Genomic DNA, 17,750 nt, shown 5'->3' with positions numbered 1-17,750 from the left:
CACTTCGCACACCACCTCGACCAAAGCACCCTATATCTGCCACTCTCATCTAACACATTCAACAAACCTTCAAAATACTCACTCCATCTCCTTCCTACATCACCATTACTTGTTATTACCTCCCCATTAGCCCCCTTCACTGACGTTCCCATTCGTTCTTATCTTACGCACTTATTTACCTCCTTCCAAAACATCTTTTCATTCTCCCTAAAATTTAATGATACACTCACCTCACTCTAAAAAATACATTTAATTCATGATAAAGTATTCATCAAGACCACAAAACTAGGATAACTGGATGTAAACAGCTGAATATAACTTAGGAGAGCAATACAGACATTTTCAAAATGTCTGTCTTTCTCCCCTATCTAGGGATAGGGGAGAAAGAATACTTCCCACGCATTCCTCATGTGTCATAGAAGGCGACTAAAGGGGACAGGAGCTGGAAACCCTCCTCTCCTTGTATTTTTTTAACTTTCTAAAAGGGGAAACAGAAGAAGGAGTCACGTGGGGAGTGCTCACCCTCCTCGAAGACTCAGATTGGGGTGTATAAATGTGTGTGGATGTAACTAAGATGAGAAAAAAGGAGACATAGGTAGTATGTTTGAGGAAAGGAACCTGGATGTTTTGGCTCCGAGTGAAACGAAGCTCAAGGGTAGAGGGGAAGAGTGGTTTCGGAATGTCTTGGGAGTAAAGTCAGGGGTTAGTGAGAGGACAAGAGCAAGGGAAGGAGTAGCACTACTCCTGAAACAGGAGTGGTGGGAGTATGTGATAGAGTGTAAGAAAGTAAACTCTAGATTGATATGGGTAAAGAGAGATTGGTGATTATTGGTGCATATGCACCTGGGCATGAGATGAAAGATCATGAGGCAAATGTTTTGGGAGCAGCTGGGTGAGTGTGTTAGTAGTTTTGATGCACAAGACCGGGTTATAGTGATGGGTGATTTGAATGCAAAGGTGAGTAATGTGGCAGTTCAGGGAATAATTGGTGTACATGGGGTGTTCAGTGTTGTAAATGGAAATGGTGAAGAGCCTGTAGATTTATGTGCTGAAAAATGACTGGTGAATGGGAATACCAGGTCTAAAAAGAGAGATAAACATAAGTATACCTATGTAAGTAGGAGAGATAGTCAGAGAGCGTTATTGGATTACATGTTAATAGATAGGTGCGCAAAAGAGACTTTTGGATGTTAATGTGCTGAGAGGTGCAACTGGAGGTATGTCTGATCATTATCTTGTGGAGGCGAAGGTGAAGATTTGTAGAGGTTTTCAGAAAAGAAGAGAGAATGTTGGGGTGAAAAGAGTGGTGAGAGTAAGTGAGCTTGGGAAGGAGACTTGTGTAAGGAAGTACCAGGAGAGACTGAGTACAGAATGGAAAAAGGTGAGAACTAAGGAGGTAAGGGGAGTGGGGGAGGAATGGGATGTATTTAGGGAAGCAGTGATAGCTTGTGCAAAAGATGCTTGTGGCATGAGAAGTGTGGGAGGTGGGCAGATTAGAAAGGGTAGTGAGTGGTGGGATGAAGAAGTAAGATTATTAGTGAAAGAGAAGAGAGAGGCATGTGAAAGATTTCTGCAGGAAAATAATGCATATGAGTGGGAGATGTATAAAAGAAAGAGGCAGGAGGTCAAAAGAAAGGTGCAAGAGGTGAAAAAGAGGGCAAATGAGAGTTGGGGTGAGAGAGTATCATTAAATTTTAGGGAGAATAAAAAGATGTTTTGGAAGGAGGTAAACAAAGTGCGTAAGACAAGGGAGCAAATGGGAACTTCAGTTAAGGGGGCTAAGGGGAGGTGATAACAAGTAATGGTGAAGTGAGAAGGAGATGGAGTGAGTATTTTGAAGGTTTGTTGAATGTGTTTGATGATAAGAGTGGCAGATATAGGGTGTTTTGGTCGAGTTGGTGTGCAAAGTGAGAGGGTTAGGGAAAATTATTTGGTAAACTGAGAAGAGGTAGTAAAAGCTTTGTGGAAGATGAAAGCCGGCAAGGCAGCGGGTTTGGATGATATTGCAGTAGAATTTATTAAAAAAGGGGGTGACTGTATTGTTGACTGGTTGGTAAGGTTATTTAATGTATGTATGATTTATGGTGAGGTGCCTGAGGATTGGCGGAATGCTTGCATAGTGCCATTGTACAAAGGCAAAGGGGATAAAAGTGAGTGCTCAAATTACAGAGGTATAAGCTTGTTGAGTATTCCTGGGATATTAATGTATGGGAGGGTATTGATTGAGAGGGTGAAGGCATGTACAGAGCATCAGATTGGGGAAGAGCAGCGCAGTTTCAGAAGTGGTAGAGGATGTGTGGATCAGGTGTTTGCTTTGAAGAATGTATGTGAGAAATACTTGGAAAAGCAAATGGATTTGTATGTGGCATTTATGGATCTGGAGAAGGCATATGATACGAGTTGGTAGAGATGCTCTGTGGAAGGTATTACGAATACATGGTGTGGGAGGCAAGTTGTTAGAAGCAGTGAAAAGTTTTCATTTAGGATGTAAGGCATGTGTACGTGTAGGAAGAGAGGAAAGTGATTGGTTCTCAGTAAATATAGGTTTGCGGCAGAGGTGTGTGATGTCTCCATGGTTGTTTAATTTGTTTATGGATGGGGTTGTTAGGGAGGTAAATGCAAGAGTTTTGGAAAGAGGGCCAAGTATGCAGTCTGTTGTGGATGAGAGAGCTTGGGAAGTGAGTCAGTTGTTGTTCGCTGATGATACAGCGCTGGTTGATTTGTGTGAGAAACTGCAGAAGCTGGTGACTGAGTTTGGTAAAGTGTGTGAAAGAAGAAAGCTGAGAGTAAATGTGAATAAGTGCAAGGTTATTAGGCAAGGTAATTAGGTACAGTAGGGTTGAGGGACAATTCAACTGGGAGGTAAGTTTGAATGGAGAAAAGCTGGAGGAAGTGAAGTGTTTTAGATATCTGGGACTGGATTTGGCAGCGGATGGAACCATGGAAGCGGAAGTGAATCATAGGGTGGGGGAGGGAGCAAAAGTTCCGGGAGTGTTGAAGAATGTGTGGAAGTCGAGAACATTATCTCGTAAAAGCAAAAATGGGTATGTTTGACGGAACAGTGGTTCCAACAATGTTATATGGTTGTGAGGCGTGGGCTATGGATAGAGTTGTGCGAAGGAGGGTGGATGTACTGGAAACGAGATGTTTGAGGACAATATGTGGTGTGAGATGGTTTGATCAAGTAAGTAATAATAGGGTAAGAGAGATGTGTGGTAATAAAAAAAAGTGTGGTTGAGAGAGCAGAAAAGGGTGTTTTGTAATGGTTTGGTCACATGGAGAGAATGAGTGAGGAAAGATTGACCAAGAGGATATATGTGTCAGAGGTGGAGGGAAGGAGGAGAAGTGGGAGACCAAATTGGAGGTGGAAAGATGGAGTGAAAAAGATTTTGAGTGATCGGGGCTTGAACATGCAGGAGGGTGAAAGGCGTGCAAAGAATAGAGTGAATTGGAACGATGTGGTATACCGGGGTCAATGTGTTGTTAATGGATTGAATCATGGCATGTGAAGTGTCTGGGGCAAACCATGGAAAGTTCTGTGGGGCCTGGATGTGGAAAGGGAGCTGTGGTTTCGGTGCATTATTACATGACAGCTGAAGACTGAGTGTGAACGAATGTGGCCTTTGTTGTCTTTTTCTAGCGATACCTCGCGCACATATGGGGGGAGGGGGTTGTTATTTCATGTGTGGTGGGGTGGCGATGGAATGAATAAGGGCAGACAGTATGAATTTGCGTGTGTGGACATGTATGTGGGTGGGTTGGGCCATTTCTTTCGTCTGTTTCCTTGCGCCTACCTCACTAACACGGGAGACAGCGGCAAGGCAAAATAAATAAAATAAAGAAATAATTTTCAAAATGTACAAATATCTGTGTAAAATCAAACCATTTTCTGACAGTCATTACTAACACTGAATGAGATAACTGGAACTGTTTTCCCATTACCAACTTCTTAATAAGTGGTGATGTTTTGGATACTGCATGACAGACATTACCTCCAGCATAACAATTCTATTCTTAGTTTTGATTTCATATGAAGCAGGAAATGAACAGAATTCTTAAAAAACTTTTATGGGGATGGAATGGGCATGAGGATTTTAAGCATTGTTTCTGACAAATTAGATACCTAAGCACTTGCTTTATCCACAACTGGATGAGTGTGAGCCAGAAGTCATTGTTGATATAATCTATGAATTTTTCTTTACAAATCCAGGAACTTTTCCAACATTTACTGCAAGTAAATTTCAAGTTGTTAGAAGCAGTGAAAAGTTTTTATCGAGGATGTAAGGCATGTGTACGTGTAGGAAGAGAGGAAAGTGATTGGTTCTCAGTGAATGTAGGTTTGCGGCAGGGGTGTGTGATGTCTCCATGGTTGTTTAATTTGTTTATGGATGGGGTTGTTAGGGAGGTGAATGCAAGAGTTTTGGAAAGAGGGGCAAGTATGCAGTCTGTTGGGGATGAGAGAGCTTGGGAAGTGAGTCAGTTGTTGTTCGCTGAGAAAAAAGCGCTGGTGGCTGACTCATGTGAGAAACTGCAGAAGCTGGTGACTGAGTTTGGTAAAGTGTGTGAAAGAAGAAAGTTAAGAGTAAATGTGAATAAGAGCAAGGTTATTAGGTACAGTAGGGTTGAGGGTCAAGTCAATTGGGAGGTAAGTTTGAATGGAGAAAAACTGGAGGAAGTAAAGTGTTTTAGATATCTGGGAGTGGATCTGGCAGCGGATGGAACCATGGAAGCGGAAGTGAATCATACGGTGGGGGAGGGGGCGAAAGTCCTGGGAGCCTTGAAGAGTGTTTGGAAGTCGAGAGCATTATCTCCAAAAGCAAAAATGGGTATGTTTGAAGGAATAGTGGTTCCAACAATGTTGTATGGTTGCGAGGCGTGGGCTATGGATAGAGTTGTGCGCAGGAGGATGGATGTGCTGGAAATGAGATGTTTGAGGACAATGTGTGGTGTGAGGTGGTTTGATCGAGTAAGTAATGTAAGGGTAAGAGAGATGTGTGGAAATAAAAAGAGCGTGGTTGAGAGAGCAGAAGAGGGTGTTTTGAAATGGTTTGGGCACATGGAAAGAATGAGTGAGGAAAGATTGACCAAGAGGATATATGTGTCGGAGGTGGAGGGAACGAGGAGAAGTGGGAGACCAAATTGGAGGAGGAAAGATGGAGTGAAAAAGATTTTGAGTGATTGGGGCCTGAACATGCAGGAGGGTGAAAGGCGGGCAAGGAGTAGAGTGAATGGTATTGATGTGGTATACAGGGGTCGACTTGCTGTCAATGGATTGAATCAGGGCATGCAAAGCATCTAGGGTAAACCATGGAAAGTTGTGTGGGGCCTGGATGTTTAAAGGGAGCTGTGGTTTCGGGCATTATCGCGTGACAGCTGGAGACTGAGTGTGAACGAATGGGGCCTTTGTTGTCTTTTCCTAGTGCTACCTCGCACACATGAGGGGGGAGGAGGATGGTATTCCATGTGTGGCGAGGTGGCAATGGGAATGAATAGGGGCAGACAGTGTGAACTGTGCGCATGGGTATATATGTATGTGTCTGTGTGTGTATATATATGTGTACATTGAGATGTATAGGTATGTATATTTGCACATGTGGGCGTGTGTATGTGTACATTGTGTATGGGGGAGGGTTGGGCCATTTTTTTCGTCTGTTTCCTTGCGCTACCTCGGAAACGCGGGAGACAGCGACAAAGCAAAATAAATATAAATAAATAATAAATTTCAAGTCAAGAAGTAGAGTGTCTGGGGTACATATGGGAAATAAAATGATAATCAATCTTTCAGAGTTTTCAGGTGTTGGGTAAGCAAGTGTTGGACTTCCTTATCAAATGTGAACTCAGTTGCTTTAACATCCATGAATGCATTTCATATGGGAAAACATGTACTGTAAACGTTTTTCTTTTTTGACAAAAGTCTAACTTTGTTTGAAAGGCATTCATTTCTTTTCAGTTAAAATCCAATATGATGGCATTTTCTCCATGCAGTGATAGATTAAGTGAATTCAGAATTATGATGAAATCCACCTAGTACACAATTCTTAAAAGATGATTTTATCACTAAAAATTTCCAAGAGATCTATTTTACACTGCTGGGAAAGGATGTGTTTCAATTCATTTTTCAGATCAAAGATTCTCTGCATGACTTTTGACAGCCATGTTCCTTCTGTATACAACAGAAGAACTTCATATTTGGCATCCATTTCTGGGCAAAGTTTTGCAAACAAATGGCTGCTCAACACATTTGCTTTTGTAAGAAAGTACAAGAGTGCTTTTAAACTTCCAAGTGATGTCTTCGAAGCTAACACCTGGCAATGAAATCATACAATGAACTCCAAAAACTTGTGGAAAAATATTCTTTACCAAGATATATAGTAGCCATCCTCCTTCCTTGAATAAGTGCTTCATAATGTTTTGCAGTGTACTGACTGCTGAGTTTGTGTAGTTTTTCCAAGTACAAATACAACATGACTTTAGCTAATATAATCATGGTTATTCAGGTATTTCAAAATATTTTTTATTGATAACAATTACAGAAAGACAAAGAGAGAAAAATTCATGTCTTATCCCTTCCTCCCATCAAACAGTAAAAAATACTAACCTTAGTAAGATTTAGAGATGGTAGGGACGGTAAAGGGGACCCAGCCGCTTCCCTCAGTACGGTAACTTGTGAAACATAGCTAAGATTCACCATACGTATGTCACATAATGATGGACGTCCACTGCTCGCTGCAGCTTCTGTGGTATGGTGTTAAGGAAACTTTTTTTTTAACTGTGACCTCTTTTTGACTATATACACTGTAGTTTAGTGAGGAGAAATATCGGTGTATCAGAAAAAAAAAAGATTGCTTTAATATGTACACAATGGGTTTAAGAGTCTATTAACTGAGTCTAGCTGCTACAGCAAAAAAGCAAGCACTCAAACCACTTAAATAAAATTTTCTTCAAAACAAATTATAAAAAATAACCCTACAACCTACAACCCTACACTCATGCATATGCATATATCAAAAATTAGCAGTGCAGTTAATATGAAAATTATATAAAAATCTGCAATGCTGCCAGAGCTTACTAACATACAATAACATCCTACCACATACTTTCCCACAATTTGAAAGCAACGAACAACACAGATTACCAAACTCAATGAAATGAAGTTCTGTCCTGATACACATCAACCCTCTACATACAATACCATCCATTGTTTTAACAATATGAAGGGTCAGAGACAGTAGCCATAGCTGGCCTCAGTTATTATAAGTATTTCAGGCAGGGGTATGACAGTGGCTTGTTTTCAAGTCTGGTTATATAACTGAATTTAACAAGTTCACTGTATTTTGAGAAGATCTATTCCTGATGTCAAAAAACAATAAAAGATGTTCCTGCCATTTCAATCAACAGATAAAATTTTTATATTCTGATGACAAAAGAATCTAGGTACATTCTTAAATCTAACCATTTCTGGTCAGCTCAAATATTTCTCTGTCATAATAATCATCAATGCATTTGCTGATTGGCAAAAATAATAAACAAAAAATGTCTTCCTGTTCAGGTCTATCATAATTTCACAAGCAATATTCTACCCTTTCTGAAGTAAAAAGCAACTTCTTTAAAGACTACTTTGATATCTATTAATCACCTATGACGGAGTAATGGAGAAAGGGAATAGTTAAGGAAAAATGCAATCTTGAATATCATAGACTTACTGTTTGAGTTTACTCATCCTGCACTACATATGGCCATGACATTTCCTTCTACATTAAAGTCAAAACTATCTGAACAACTTAATACCACCTCATTCATGTCAGAATAAAAACATGATAATCAAGAAAGAGGTTACGATAATATTCACTAATGTAGAAAAATGGCTGTCATATTTCTTATTCATTATCTATGCAGTAATTTAATCACAAATACATGTCTCCTACATGGAAAAATTAGGTGCAAGAAGAAAGATGAGGACCCTGTCCCTTAGGACCAAACATTATCTAGATTTGGGATTTTAACTGATTTCCAAGATCTGGGCCAATGAGATCTGAATATACTGTAACCTCAAGAGAGTGTCTTTTGTATTAAATGCATGTTCTAAATATTACTTGGTTGTAAAACAGCATAAACACACAATCTATTGCATACAGTCATTCTACCAACATCATAAGACTCAATCAGGTGATGCAACAGTGCATCCCTAACTAATTTTTTGTAAGATTTCTAACAAGTAGGAAAATGGTTATCATATACAATCTTTGATAACCTATACAATAGCATGAATAACTATGTATCTCCTAGAACAATAGGTGTTGTACTAGCATGAGAGATTCCCAGAGAACATACCAGTAAGGACCAAGTTTGTCCTCATATTTAAGTAAGATGTCAAGAGGCTTCACTCACCCTTTGTCACTGATCCAGTGGTGAAGTCACTACTGAGTCAGCAGGAATGCCCTTGGCCAATCTGCAACCACCATCAAACTACTATCACTGACCTGCCCCCTATCAGCTACTCTGAGCTCACATTTTGCAAATCACCACCACCAACCTAAAGCAGTCACAGAAATTCAAGAGAAAAGTTTCTTGAAAAGTTGGGGAAGGCCAGGTAGGGTACCAAAACTGGGAAAAATTACTGCATTTCTCTCCTTCAGTCCATTTTGCAAGCTTGAGAGCATATTCACATGAAAAATATGAGGACTAGATAGAAGCTTTCATAAAAGACTAACCTCAAGGTAATAAAAAAAGCCTTGGAAAATTTATGGATGCCAATTCTGCTGAAGAAAGAATTCATAAAACCAAACAGGACAGATCCACAATGTTTTATCCACAATGTTTTGAGTACCATTTGACAAAGGTGGAGTGAGACCACAAAACACTTTTTCTAATATTAGCCAAGACAACACAGCCAAATGAATGTCCTAATCAAGTCACCTCTTTAATGCTACATATAAAGATATCCTAGTCAAAGCCAGGTACCCAATTTACTGACCAACCCCTAGGGGAAGGATGAACAGTTGGGATGACAGTGGACTGACTGCTGCAACCTGGTAGTTGGAACATGGGCATGAAGGGTCCTTGAATATGCTTAAAAAAAGTTTACACTGTTGTAGTGATGGGTGATATCTACAGTGTAAGTAGGAAAATGTGTCTCATGTTTGTCTGGGGAACATGGTTTCCAGAGGGTTGGAGTTCAAGATTGGGTTGGGAGGTTTGTTATTCAGTGCTTGCTGGCTTATTTCACAGCGTATGTGTTTTTCAATGTTATAATTGTTTAGGGTGGGGACCTGTGAGTAGGGGTTGTTAAAATGAGAGGCAAGGGTAAGCTGTTATCACTACTTCAGAACTGATGATTTCTAATGGAGTGGTTCGGGTGGGAGGGGGTCTTGTGCTATTGCACAGAAGAGTGCTGAGAATGATGAGGTGGAATTGTACTGGGAAGATCTTTGTTTCAATGAGTAGACATTGAGTGTTTGTGGTTGCTAAGCCACTATTTTTGCATTATTTGAAGCTGTTATATTTGCTTTTGAGATGGTGGAAGACCAGGCTTGTTACCATGGTTTTGAGCAGAGTACGTACTCTGTTTACTGAGGATACTATGAGATTCTTTTTCTTGTTCAAATCTTGCACATGTGATACCTAGAATAGCCGGTATTTTGTTCAGTGGGAGTGACTGTCATTTCAAAGTGACGGAAGGGTGTGAATTGTATTCGTGACTGTCTGGAGTTAAAAGAAAGATTGAAAACCTTTATGGAGATGCAGACATTTTGTACTGGGGAGTCACTTTTACAACTGTATAACATCAGGCTGCATGTCTAGTGTCACTACTGAGGTTTCAGGGTATTCTAATATGAAGTCATCTGCACCAGAAAAGAACTTCATGTTGTGGTCTGCTGCAGGTAATGGGAGGGTGTAGGATCAGTGTAAAGAGGGCTCTAGAAATAGCTGCTCCCTAGGGAACTCTACTGTAGACTTTACAGATCTTAGGGGTGAAGCCACTATGAGTGACTCTGTCATGGTACTCAAGTGATGAAATTGGCCAACCACTTTTTGTCATTGTTATGAAGGATGGTATCAAGCATCTTTTGTGTGGAGATGTGTCAGAGTCAAATACTTTGTTGACTTACATACAATTAGGTTGGTTATCAACTGCCTTCTTGTTCTTCCTAGGTCGACCAGACCAAGCTTTTCAGGGAGGGATGATTTTAAAAGTAAGAAAAAATGTCCAGACAGTGAACTTAGCCATGCCAGTGTGTCTTGAAATCTCATTCTGTAGACATATTTTCTTGCTTTGAAGCTTGAATAATACCCTTTTCTTCATACGACAAATTTTGAAGACCCATGATTAGTTATTGGTACAGGAAAAATATCACCCAGAACAAAAATAGCAAAAAAACACCAAACATAAAAATAGAGGGCTAAAGTTGCAGCCTTCCACTCTCAATACAAAGAGATGAATGAGACAGCAAATTAATTCATCTGACTTCTAAGACTGTATCATGCTGCCGGACATACAATTTCCCCACCATAAGCAAGTAAGAGGATCTGTTCCGCAAATAAACCTGATGCATGAAAGCTTTATTTGAGGTAACCATCAGATTTTTCTTGAAGAGACTGTAAGGCTCATGGTGAGGTACCTGAGGATTGGATGTTTGCCTGTATAGTGTCACAGTATAAAGGCAAGATGGACAGGAGTGAACATTTTCATTACAAATGTATAAGTTTGCTGAGAGTGCCAGGCAAGTTGTCAGGAAGAGTGGTGACTGACTAAGAAGGTGGCGCCATGCATGGAGAATCAGACCGGGGAAGAAGAATGATGCTCCAGCAGTGGGAGAGGATGTGTGGATCAAGTGGTTTCCCCACGGAAACATCTGTAGGACTTGGTTGGATAGGGGGCTGTGGACTCAGTGCATCATTAAACAACCTATTAAACAATGTCTTACCATCAATCAACAATAATGATATCAATATCAAATGTCGACCAAAAACATTGGTACAACTTCCGTGTCATTCATGGTACTTATTTGTAGATTTTATATGTACTTTTTAAATCTATATACATATTCACACCGAAAAGATCATCAAACAAGCCATCAGTCTCCACTGCATCACAGCGTCATTCTTAAAATATGGGCGAGCTTGCATGTCTGCCGATTATATATATAAACACCTTTTGTGTCTATGTATGTAATGAGGTTAAATAAATCATCAAACAAGCTATATATCATTGCATTACCATCACTCAACAACAAACGAAGTAATAATGGAGTTAGGTTAGGATTGATGGCACCCCAGTTGCATACAATACCTAAATAAGGTCACATTAACTTTTAGGAGAGAAATGTCATCTGTTTCTGGGATTTTTTTTTTTTCTCTGGGGGGGTCTAGTCATATCAACATCAAGCCTTATTTGAAATACAGAGAGGTTAATGAAAGGGATAAAGAAGAGACACGGGAAAGTATTTACAAATTTTGGAGAAAGTAAAAAACCTGTCTTAAAATCCGCCAGGTCATAGTTATTAGGAATGACATGGGAGGTTAGAGAATTTTAAAGCTTCAAGGTGTTGGGAAAGAAACAGTTATCAAAAAGTTCACCCTTGAGTTGCCAACACCCACAATGTAATCATATGATGTAGTAGCTTGCAGAGTATTGCATAGTCTAGCTAGTAGTGGGAGCATACAAGCAGCCAGCTCTTGGAAGCAAAAACCGAAATAATACCTAGAGAAGAGGGAGAGTGAACCAACATCGCAGCATAGGGCAAATTTAAAAGTCAGACACTTTCAACTCAACTTTTGTCGTGTAAGGATACAGAGCTAAAACCATCCCAGATGCAGGGGTAGTCCTCCATGCAAGAACAGATCAATCCCTTCTATAAACAGAGCAACTTTTAACAAGACAAGAAATTTCAACATCCAAACAAGACTCTCAGTATCTTAGATGCAGACTCAGCTATTTCCGTAAAGTGGGGTTCTCAAAAGAGAGTGGAAGTTACAGAACCATCAGAGGAGATAGGAAAGTTTTGAGGAATTTCTGATAAAAGAGATGGGCAGAAACTAAGTCTTAGACGCATTAAACTCAACCAGATTTCATCTATCCCATTGAGATATCCTGTCCAAGTTCGATTTTACTGAGGACACTGTGTTGAGACGAAATGCAGATCGAGTGAGAGAAGAAAGAGCAGAATTGAAGGATTTGGAAGAATGCAGTGTGGAGTCGGCAGCATATGAGTGTATTTAGTTGTTTGTGAAGAAAGGAAAGCCTTAATAAAAAGGCGAAAAAGCTCAGGAGACAGAACAGAACCTTGAGGGACATTGCTGTTGATGGAGAAAGGGGAGGAATGTCAATAAACATAAGCTTAGAGATGAGACCCCTATGCCAAAACCTGTCAAAAGTTTTGGATATGTCAAGGGCAGTTAAATAAGAGTCCCAAAAATCTTTCAGGGATGATGGCCAGATATCAGCAAGATTGGAAAGAATAACACCAGCTGATCCTGCCTCAAGGAAGCCATACTGGTAATCAGAGAAGATTGTGAGATTCTAGATGTATCAGGATAGAGGATCTGAGGAGGGATTCAAAGACTTTAGAAATGGCAGATGTCAAAACAACAGGATGATAGTTAGAGGGGTTAGAATGGTCACTCCTCTTGGGGATGGGATGAATCAATGCATGTTCTAAGAAGGAAAAGTTCTGGTTATCAAACAGAAATACAACAAATGAGCAAGCACAGGTGCAAGGTCAGAGGCACACTCTTTCAATACATGGGGATGGATGCCATCTGGAGCATAAACCTTGCTTGTTTCTAGAAAGAGAAGTGCTTTTTGAACAGTTCAGGGAGATTACTGGCTGGTGCATATGATAAGCAGGGGGTGAAGGAATGTTAGGAAAAGTGAGGGAAGGTAAAACAATAGTTGTTGTTAGCAATGTCCTTGACTAATGACCAGGAAGACATATCGGTATATAACAAGGAGAGGTTATTGCATTTCCTTTGAATAAAAGAGCACATGGATATTTGCCACATGGATATTCCACTTGCAATCTTTATGGGCAGCAATGAAAGCTGAATAGAAGTCAGAAGGACAGTTTTTCCAACTCCACCAAATCTAATCCCTTGCCTGAATGGCCTTAAAACAGGAACAGTTGAACCATGGATTGGATGAGGCTGTCTTGGAAGAAGAGGGGATAAATGCTTCCATTCCTGTAACAATAACCTCTGCTATGCATCTGGCAGAGACAGAAGCATCACCACATACGAGAAAGTCAGAGAAGAATTTTTGTAGGTGATTCCAATCAGCTTTGCCTAGGTGCCAATATTTAAATTTAGAAGGGGCTATTGGAGATGGAGGTGCCATTACAGTAGATACATTTATGAGAGTGTGGTCAGAAGAACCCATTAGGACAAGACTGTGTAGTCACAGCACAAAGGATTAGACGTGAAATTATATGTATATGTCTTAAATCATTTGTAACTAAAAACACAAACCCTAAGTTACTCAGCAAGCACATGTATGGTGAATACCACATACTGTCTCCCATCAACTGAAATGAAAAAAAAAATCAGAATGCAATATGTAACCTTTTCAACATAGCACTCACTTTTTTTTTTTTTTCAAAATATGATTGATCTAAGAGCAATATTCAAGAACACCATTTGAGGGAGAGGACATAGCCGAATGGAAAAGCTGAGAAATTATGTTAGTGAAATGCGTAATAAATAACGTGGCCTTTCTTTGTCTGTTCCTGGTGCTACCTAGCTAACATGGAAAATGGCAAAAAAAAATGAAAAACCCTTATGGGTGACTCTAACCACATCATGACAGACTATAACAAAATACAGCATACTTACTTTCTGTCCCTGAAATCCCTTTTATCTTTATGGGGTTCCTGCAGCAATCAGAAAGCCACCCATTAAATAAAGAGATGTCCACACTCCCTCACTTCAACTCTACTTTATTATACAAATAGGTTATGAATTTGCTATCTAGGTATAAATATACATGACATAAATATCAGTTACCAGTGCTTTCAATTAACCAGCATGGTGCCAAATATCATGTGCTTTTACCAACAAATGATACCAAAAGGACTTTTCAACCTGGTTTACTTATTTACAACTACCTTAATAAGGCATTCACTCTACACTCAATGGGGATATGACTAGAGTAAGTAAAATCACACGATGATTTCAAAATTCACAGTTGAGGACATTCTAAAACTGCATGCAACAACAAATTCAGTAACCAACCACCAATATCTACTCTAACTTACAATACCTCCATGAAATATTTTTTAGTTACAACAACATACCATGTAGAATTATTCCATCATGTAACAATTACATTCATCTAAATCAAACCTAAATATTAGCACAAATTTAATGACCTTTCATTCTTCCTATGGCATTATTTTCCAAAACATGACTTCATATTACTTGATGCTGATAAAGGATACTCAGAGTAAGAAGTTTCACGTGTGGGTCGAAGGCTACTACCTCCCCTTGCAGCTCTTCGTTGAAGCAGGTTTTGCAACTAACAGTACTACCAATATTGAAACACTCATTAGATTCAGCCATCTTGCCTCATCTGAGCGATTTTCCAAGTGTTTATTTTGGATCATATAGAAATAAACAGAGACAAATCGGATGTGGGTTCAACATGCGTGCTAGAACTCATGTATTAGGGGTTCGAACCCTCAGCCACTCGCATCACACACCAGCTGGTAGAATGTAAACACTGTCCCATCTGCTACAAGGTTCAACTTAAGCTTGTCTGCAACGTTGAAGGTAAGTCCATTATTATCTTCTTTATGAGGAGTGTTAGTACTCTTTATGCTTGACATGTGTTGCGGATACTGGTTTAATGATCTTCAGCCATTGGTAACCATTATATCCATCCGTATACATACATTCACTTCTTTAAGATTATTATATTTCCTTTGTTAAGTGGTTACTAGTTGTGCGAGTCGTGTTGCCCCGGCTCATAACCTTGTATATTTGTACCATGTCTTTACTTCTTTATACATGTACACACACACACACACACACACACACACCTTAGTCTATGCCAGGCAAACATGTGACATTTTCTGTTTTTTACAGTGCTTGTGTTTTGTAATTTTTTTATTTCTCGGTCCACGATAAATGATCTCGGAAATCATAATGCAACAGTGATTTTGGTTCACAACACCAAGCTTTCAAGATATAACGTGTAATGAGAAACTGAAGCGTCTAGATTTGCCAGCGCTCTGGTCCTGAAGATTAAGAGGGTATACGATTGAGATGTGTAAGATTTAAACAAGGAATTATCGCCAGAAAGTATATGACTGTTATTTTAAGTAGAAATGATACAAGAGGATACCAATGTAGGGAACACTTAAAGCTGAACATAAGGTTACATTCACTTGTACATAAAACAGTGAAGTGTTGGATTAGATTTCTTAAAGAGGTTGCAAGTTTACCAGTTGCAAAAGCTTTAGAAAGAAGGCTGCATAAGCTCTTGGATATTGAATTAGGAAAAACAGATCTAGATATTGGAATACCCAACACCCAAAGTCATATGTATACAACCAAATGTAGTAGGGTGAATCCTGTGTTGCTGTTTGGTAGTATTGCCCACAGGAGATGGAATAAGTGTTCACACCAAGAAGAACCCGTGAGTGATTGCCTTGCTGAGCTGTGATTGTATGTATTCCATTTTTCATTACTATACTGTATATTATTATATTGTAACTTTTTAGAAGGGGAAACAGAAGAAGGAGTCACGCGGGGAGTGCTCATCCTCCTCGAAGGCTCAGATTGGGGTGTCTAAATGTGTGTGGATGTAACCAAGATGAGAAAAAAGGAGAGATAGGTAGTATGTTTGAGGAAAGGAACCTGGATGTTTTGGCTCTGAGTGAAATGAAGCTCAAGGGTAAAGGGGAAGAGTGGTTTGGGAATGTCTTGGGTGTAAAGTCAGGGGTTAGTGAGAGGACAAGAGCAAGGGAAGGAGTAGCACTACTCCTGAAACAGGAGTTGTGGGAGTATGTGATAGAGTGTAAGAAAGTAAACTCTAGATTGATATGGGTAAAACCGAAAGTTGATGGAGAGAGAGATGGGTGTTTATTGGTGCATATGCACGTGGGCATGAGAAGAAAGATCATGAGAGGCAAGTGTTTTGGGAGCAGCTGAGTGAGTGTGTTAGTGGTTTTGATGCACAAGATGGGGTTATAGTGATGGGTGATTTGAATGCAAAGGTGAGTAATGTGGCAGGTGAGGGAATGATTGGTATACATGGGGTGTTCAGTGTTGTAAATGGAAATGGTGAAGAGCTTGTAGATTTATGTGCTGAAAAAGGACTGGTGATTGGGAATACCTGGTTTAAAAAGAGAGATATACATAAGTATACATTTGTAAGTAGGAGAGATGGCCAGAGAGCGTTATTGGATTACGAGTTAATTGATAGGCATGTGAAAGAGAGACTTTTGGATGTTAATGTGCTGAGAGGTGCAACTGGAGGGATGTCTGATCATTATCTTGTGGAGGCGAAAGTGAAGATTTGTAGAGGTTTTCAGAAAAGAAGAGAGAATGTTGGGGTGAAGAGAGTGGTGAGAGTATGTGAGCTTGGGAAGGAGACTTGTGTGAGGAAGTACCAGGAGAGGCTGAGTACAGAATGGAAAAAGGTGAGAACAAAGGAGGTAAGGGGAGTGGGGGAGGAATGGGATGTATTTAGGGAAGCAGTGATGGCTTGCGCAAAAGATGCTTGTGGCATGAGAAGCGTGGGAGGTGGGTTGATTAGAAAGGGTAGTGAGTGGTGGGATGAAGAAGTAAGATTATTAGTGAAAGAGAGGAGAGAGGCATTTGGACGATTTTTGCAAGGAAAAAAAATGCAAATGAGTGGGAGATGTATAAAACAAAGAGAAAGGTGCAAGAGGTGAAAAAGAGGGCAAATGAGAGCTGGGGTGAGTATCATTAAATTTTAGGGAGAATAAAAAGATGTTTTGGAAGGAGGTAAATAAAGCGCGTAAGACAAGGGAGCAAATGGGAACTTCAGTGAAGGGGGCTAATGGGGAGGTGATAAGAAGTAGTGGTGATGTGAGAAGGAGATGGAGTGAGTATTTTGAAGGTTTGTTGAATGTGTTTGATGATAGAGTGGCAGATATAGGGTGTTTTGGTCGAGGTGGTGTGCAAAGTGAGAGGGTTAGGGAAAATGATTTGGTAGACAGAGAAGAGGTAGTAAAAGCTTTACGGAAGATGAAAGCCGGCAAGGCAGCGGGTTTGGATGGTATTGCAGTGGAATTTATTAAAAAAGGGGGTGACTGTATTGTTGACTGGTTGGTAAGGTTATTTAATGTATGTATGATTCATGGTGAGGTGCCTGAAGATTGGCGGAATGCTTGCATAGTGCCATTGTACAAAGGCAAAGGGGATAAGAGTGTGGTCAAATTACAGAGGTATAAGTTTGTTGAGTATTCCTGGTAAATTATATGGGAGGGTATTGGTTGAGAGGGTGAAGGCATGTACAGAGCTTCAGATTGGGGAGGAGCAGTGTGGTTTCAGAAGTGGTAGAGGATGTGTGGATCAGGTGTTTGCTTTGAAGAATGAATGTGAGAAATACTTAGAAAAGCAAATGGATTTGTATGTAGCATTTATGGATCTGGAGAAGGCATATGATAGAGTTGATAGAGATGCTCTGTGGAAAGTATCAAGAATATATGGTGTGGGAGGCAAGTTGTTAGAAGCAGTTAGAAGTTTTTATCGAGGATGTAAGGCATGTGTACGTGTAGGAAGAGAGG

General features: G+C 39.9%; 2 protein-coding genes across 4 annotated transcripts in view; one reads left to right on the top strand and one right to left on the bottom strand.

The window, feature by feature from the left end:
• The window catches only part of Lsm12a (LSM12 homolog a), a 70,807-nt gene extending 56,218 nt beyond the window's left edge, over nucleotides 1–14,589 (bottom strand). For both annotated transcript variants that reach the window (XM_071686976.1, XM_071686975.1), the window contains exons 1-2: nucleotides 14,433–14,589; nucleotides 6,599–6,735 (exon numbers count right to left, since the gene is read on the bottom strand). In XM_071686976.1, coding sequence (XP_071543077.1) covers nucleotides 6,599–6,735; nucleotides 14,433–14,553 — 258 coding nt within the window. In that variant the 5' untranslated portion in view covers nucleotides 14,554–14,589. The remainder of the gene's footprint in view (nucleotides 1–6,598; nucleotides 6,736–14,432) is intronic.
• An 82-nt stretch (nucleotides 14,590–14,671) lies between these two features.
• The window catches only part of LOC139762324 (uncharacterized), a 141,493-nt gene continuing 138,414 nt past the window's right edge, over nucleotides 14,672–17,750 (top strand). Inside the window, exon 1 of one of the 2 annotated variants that reach the window (XM_071686972.1) lies at nucleotides 14,672–14,763. The gene's annotated coding sequence lies outside the window, so the exon portion shown is untranslated. The remainder of the gene's footprint in view (nucleotides 14,764–17,750) is intronic. The other variant, XM_071686973.1, reaches the window with a different exon arrangement.

This window comes from Panulirus ornatus, chromosome 43, assembly GCF_036320965.1.
Source record: "Panulirus ornatus isolate Po-2019 chromosome 43, ASM3632096v1, whole genome shotgun sequence".
NCBI lineage: Eukaryota > Metazoa > Arthropoda > Malacostraca > Decapoda > Palinuridae > Panulirus > Panulirus ornatus.
This window is presented reverse-complemented; position numbering and strand designations above follow the sequence as displayed.